General features: G+C 57.2%; 1 protein-coding gene across 1 annotated transcript; it reads right to left on the reverse strand.

Annotated features, from left to right (window-relative positions):
* Positions 1 to 234: 234 nt before the first annotated feature.
* Positions 235 to 1,616, reverse strand: LOC111647963 (uncharacterized; the record flags this gene model as incomplete). The annotated part of the gene is made up of 2 exons (XM_023397687.2): positions 559 to 1,616; positions 235 to 318 (listed from the first exon to the last, which is right to left on the reverse strand). Coding segments are annotated over exons 1-2 (882 nt in total), but the record flags the coding sequence as incomplete, so codon positions are not given.
* Positions 1,617 to 1,622: the final 6 nt, after the last annotated feature.

Here is a 1,622-nt window from a genome sequence, read left to right on the forward strand (position 1 = left end):
GGAGTCAGACAAGGAGACAGAGACAGAGGAGGAGTCAGAGGAGGTGACAGACAAAGAGCCAAAGGAGGAGACAAACAAGGAGACAGAGACAGAGGAGGAGACAGAGACAGAGGAGGAGACAGAGACAGAGGAGGAGTCAGACAAGGAGACAGAGACAGAGGAGGAGTCAGAGGAGGTGACAGACAAAGAGCCAAAGGAGGAGACAAACAAGGAGACAGAGACAGAGGAGGAGACAGAGACAGAGGAGGAGACAAATCTAACCTTGGTCTCAGTATGAGAAGAAGAAGTCCTCCTCTTCGTCTTCTTCTGGGCTTCAGCCTTGACACAAAAAACACAGGAGGAGTCAGAGGAGGAGACAGAGACAGAGGAGGAGACAGAGACAGAGGAGGAGTCAGAGGAGGAGACAGAGACAGAGGAGGAGACAGGGACAGAGGAGGAGACAGAGACAGAGGAGGAGTCAGACAAGGAGACAGAGACAGAGGAGGAGTCAGAGGAGGTGACAGACAAAGAGCCAAAGGAGGAGACAGACAAGGAGACAGAGGAGGAGAAAGGTCTCACCTCAGCGTCCTGCAGAGCTCTGGCTTTCTGACTCAGCTTCCGGACCCTCTTTCCTTCCTGGATCTCACCTGTACGAGCCCCGCCCACAGGGTCACCTGTCATCCTTGTACAAGCCCCGCCCCCAGGGTCGCCTGTCCTACCTGCACATTGGTCACCCTGACTGCTCGTCACCCCGTCCTGCTCCTCCCCCCTCCCTCGTTTCCTCCTCCTGCATTGAACTTTTAGGGGCATGTCTAGGGCGGGGTCAGATGGTTGTTTGGGGGTGGGGCTAGGATTAAAGAAGAAGTAGTCATGGTCGCTGTGGAAAGCAGCAGGTGAGTGTTGACTGGTTGATGAGGAGGTGGGTGGGGCTAACTCCATCAGCTGCTCCGTCGTCAGCCTCCTCCGCTGCAGCATCCCGGCGATGGTCTTTGGGTCCTTCATCCGGACGGCGGGGGGGTTTAGTAACACCACCCTGTTCCTCCTCTGCTCGATCATGTCCTTGCAGCCCACAGTGTCCACGTTCATGGTCTGCAGGAGAAGCAGGAAGATGGGGGTGGAGGGGAGGCGGGTCTTCTCCCCTCTCTCCCTCAGGGTGTCGGCCGCCGTCAGTCTGGTTTTAGATGGGATCAGCAGGTTCCCGATCCAGGGAATGACGGCGGCCTGCAGTTCGTAGTTCAGTGCTGTGTCCGTCACTCGGCCCGCGTGCTTCTTTCTGACGGTCTGGCGCTTACCTCGGGAGCGGCAGCTCTGGTCATTGCACTTGTTTACCTGCCGGTACAGGTGGGCTCGCAGCTGGTCAGCTGACACCATCATCATGGTGCTGCTGCTGTGACGCTCCTCCCACTGCAGCTCTCTGGGGTTTGGTCCGACGATCACAGAGCGTCCAAACTGGCCCAGGATGGTTGAGCGGACCGGCTCCCCGGGGGGGGTATCTCCTGAAGAAGGCAACACCACCGGGCGAAAGCTCAGGAAGTTGACCTGCTGAGCTGTCTCTGCTGGAATCCAGTCCTGTATGGGAGGGAGGATGTACTCCTTCTCCTTCACCTCCACCCTCTTCACCTTCTTCTTCTTCTTCTTCTTCT

The sequence above is a fragment of the Seriola lalandi genome, unplaced genomic scaffold, assembly GCF_002814215.2.
Source record: "Seriola lalandi dorsalis isolate HSWRI2012SDOR001 ecotype SW California unplaced genomic scaffold, Sedor1 jcf7180002036730, whole genome shotgun sequence".
In the NCBI taxonomy this organism is placed as follows: Eukaryota; Metazoa; Chordata; class Actinopteri; order Carangiformes; family Carangidae; genus Seriola; species Seriola lalandi.